Source organism: Diachasma alloeum, unplaced genomic scaffold (genome assembly GCF_001412515.2).
Source record: "Diachasma alloeum isolate Michigan unplaced genomic scaffold, Dall2.0 Dall_scaffold_00741, whole genome shotgun sequence".
Classification (NCBI taxonomy): domain Eukaryota; kingdom Metazoa; phylum Arthropoda; class Insecta; order Hymenoptera; family Braconidae; genus Diachasma; species Diachasma alloeum.
The window spans coordinates 1-3625 of NW_021680871.1; the positions used below are offsets into that span (position 1 = coordinate 1).

The 3625-nt window shown below is 41.7% G+C and overlaps 1 protein-coding gene across 1 annotated transcript; it reads right to left on the bottom strand.

Moving 5' to 3' along the window:
• Positions 1 to 2909: 2909 nt before the first annotated feature.
• LOC107044423 (RNA-binding protein with serine-rich domain 1-like) lies at positions 2910 to 3398 on the bottom strand. Its single transcript, XM_015266292.1, has one exon. The coding sequence runs from the start codon at positions 3396 to 3398 to the stop codon at positions 2910 to 2912; it is 489 nt and encodes a 162-aa protein (XP_015121778.1).
• Between the last annotated feature and the right edge of the window lie 227 nt (positions 3399 to 3625).

Genomic DNA, 3625 nt, shown 5'->3' on the forward strand with positions numbered 1-3625 from the left:
ACCCTGGAGTTCCGCAAGTGACGAATTCGCCTGGAATTTCGTCACAAATCATACTTCGGCTTCTGAGGTCTCATAGAGCTGAGTCGCCGAAAGAACCGCTTAACTGCTGAATTTTCTCCCAGGTCCAGATCCAAGATGAAAGACAGTGCCGAAAGATAGGTGTTCAGAGATGCATATGAATTAACACTTTCCATTCTTTGCGATAAAAATTCCAGAACCTCTGTTACTGTCGTATCGAATATTGAGTGATTCTTATCCTGACAAAATACCGACCAATACTTCCACGCTGTGTTGTACTGGTTAAGAGTGCCAATGGAGATTGATGCTTTGACCATTGGTAGTGCTGATTCTGGGAATTCTTTCCTCAGATATGCTTTCCTGATAATTTCCCCACTACCAGGGTAAGACTCGCAAGTAAATCGAAAGTAAATCAGTGTGTGGTTCAAAGAAAATTGGTTCTGACGTGCATATTTCCATGAATTGTGGGAACCAGCACTGAGAAGGCCAACATAGTACGAGAACTATGTCTGTCGCTTTATCCTCCATAATTTTTTGTAACACTCTAGGTATCACTGAAAAGGGAGGGAAAGCATAGAACTGCAGATCGACCCAGTTTACAGTAAAAGCATCGATTGCCATTGAGTGAGGATCTCTACCCCACGAAATGTATTTTTCACACTTGAAATTGTTAGCAGAGGCAAATAGGTCGATGTCTCTATTGCGAAAAACGCAACAAATCCTGTGAAAAGCCCAATCTGCTAACTCCCACTCTGTGTCAGGGGGTAATTTACGAGATTCATAATCCGCTTCCTTATTAGCAGCGGAGCTTATATATGATGCGAAGACCCAGATATCCCTATCTTCGCACCATTGCCATATCTTTTCCGTTTCCTCATGTAGCTTCATGAATTGAACACTGCCATATTTATTGATACATGAGATTGCAGTTGTATTATCGATTCGTAGCAGTAATTGGCAGTCATGGAGATTATCAGCAAAATGTTTCAAACCGAGAAGAGCTGCTCGAATCTCCAGAATATAAATATGAAGATCTTTTTCCTCCAATCGCCACCAGCCATTAGTACCTTGTCCATTGCAAAAAGCCCCCCAACCTGACGTTGAGGCATCAGAAAATATTTCCAACTCGAAAACCGAATTTTTAACAGCACAGTCTATCACGGGACCCTGTTTAACCCACCATTCCAACTCTGGTAGGATCTTGTGTGATAGTTTCATTCTGCGAGAATAATCACCATCTGCCTTTTTAAGAGCCAACCATTTTTCGCTCTCTAGTAACTTAACGTGTAACCTCCCGTACTCCACTGCAGTGCAAGGAGACTCGAAGATTCCAACTTATTTGGTAAAGTCCCTGATCTTCCAAGACTTTTTCTTGTGAAACTTACATACGTACTCAATTATTTTTTGACCCTTCTAATCTGGTAATTTAATTGCCCATTTCTCACTATCAATCAAGTAACCCAAGAAAGTTGCTTCTGTTGAAGGTTTCAATTGACATTTTTCTTTATTTAAGACCAAACCTAATTTTTCTAGCAACTCTTGTGTTTGGACTACATTCTGGAAGCACTAATCAGATGTTTGTCCTATCATGAGAATGTCGTCAAGATAAATGACAGAAACAAACCCTCGACTTCGCAAGAAGCTGGCCACTGGCTTCAATAACTTCGTGAAGACATACGGAGCTGAACATAAACCAAATGGTAGACAATTAAACTCATAAAGTTGATCATTGACGCTGAACCTTAGATATTTTCTGTATGTTTTAGCAATTGGAATGGGAAAATATGAATCTTTTAGGTGTACTGTTGCCATAAAACATCCTGGTCTCAATAATTTCAAAGCAGTCCTCAAGTCTTCCATCTTAAAATGAGGAGTTGTAATGAACTTATTCAATTTCTTTAAATTTAGAATGAACCGTTTTTCACCATTTTTCTCGTCTCTCAGGAAAAAGGGTGAGATAAATTCACCTTTACAAGGAGCACAAGCAGAGATAGCTCCTTTCTGCATCAGTTCATTAATTAAATTTGGCATAACTTTTTGTTTATTTCTACTCAGGATGGAATTGCTCACTCTTTTTTGAGTTGGTTGCCTATCAAAAGGAATTTTATACCCCTTGACGCTAGACAAAATGCCTTTATCCTCAGTGATGTTTTCCTAAACGTCAGAAAAGTGACTCAAACGTCCTGCCAAACAGCTTACCTCTACTTCCTCCTCGACTGGAACGCTCGGTTGTTCGATCATCCCTCTCCCCGTTTGTATGCACTCCTTGAGGTGTTGAATCTCTGGTTGGATGTCTTTCTGGAGGGGGTTCTGGAGTTTAAATGAGCGGATAAATTTTCCTTCTCTGCCTGACGACTCTCAAATTGTGGCTTGTAACCGCTCGTACTGGGGCATGGGTTTGCAACCTTCATTATTTTCCTGGATGATTGTTCAATTGTCTGAGCTGATTTCAATTGGCCAGCAAAATCTTCACCGAAAAGTTCATTGTCTAGTTTCGTATCCTCAGCGGCTTTTCGTACAATGGGGTTCAGCGTGTTGGTGATGGACGTACGTCTGCATAGAGACATATAGTAATGGAGATCTGAGAGAATTTTTCCGGCATCGGAGAGCTTGGTGATCAACTCCTTGAACTGTTCATTATTTTCAGCGTCCTTGTCTTCTTCGGCAGCGACTAATGATATACTGAGGGCAGAGTCAACGGCCGACAGAGCGGCACCCAGCTGGTTTTGACAGACGCAACGGTTATAATCTTTCCTCAACACGGCAGCACTGAGAGATGGTTTAAGTGCGGGGTTGAGCACTGGTGCTTTCATCGTCTTACAATTTTCTGCAGGCGGATATTTTTAAATAAGCTCTTGTCTGACATCCTTACTTAATCCTTCAGCTAAAACTTACGTCCGTCGTTCAGCGAATGCTGTGTGTAGATCAGGATTATAGGGCCCTTCTTTTGTGGGCACTTCTCCCAATAATTCAATTGCAGCAGAATCGGTAACAACCTCTCCGTCCTTCGTTCGAGACCTCTTGCATTTGGGAAAGTCACGGGAAGATCCAGATTCATCTGACGAGCGGGACGCACCTGACTCTGAACTCTCACCTGACGATGAGAAGTCACTGGAGCTTCCAGAAGAGCTGGAGCTAGGTTGATTCGAGGCAGATCTCTTCCTTGATTTATCGGACTTTGCCTCTGGCGGCGACTTATGCCTTGCGGTTCTCGACTTACGAGACGCATACGATCGAGACGAGCGTCGTCTCTTTGATAGATTTTTATCAGCCCTTTCATTCCTTGAATGATGGCTTTTGATCTCCCACTCGAAATCCTTGACCTTTGCCAACAATTCGCTTCTTAACAGCGATCTTTTCCTCTTGCGACTTCGCCCCATCATGTAATGGACGAAGAATCAATTGAAAGGAATTAAACTTGGGATAATAATTCAAGAAAAATGAATAAATTTGATTCAATGTGACGGGACAGATGTGAATCGGACCGCACTGAAAAACATAATGACTTATGAGATAAAGGACTATCGGTGTATAGTGACAGGCATTTATTTTATTCTTTAAAATAACTGTGATAGGACCAGTAGGAAAACATGACTACACTTGATCT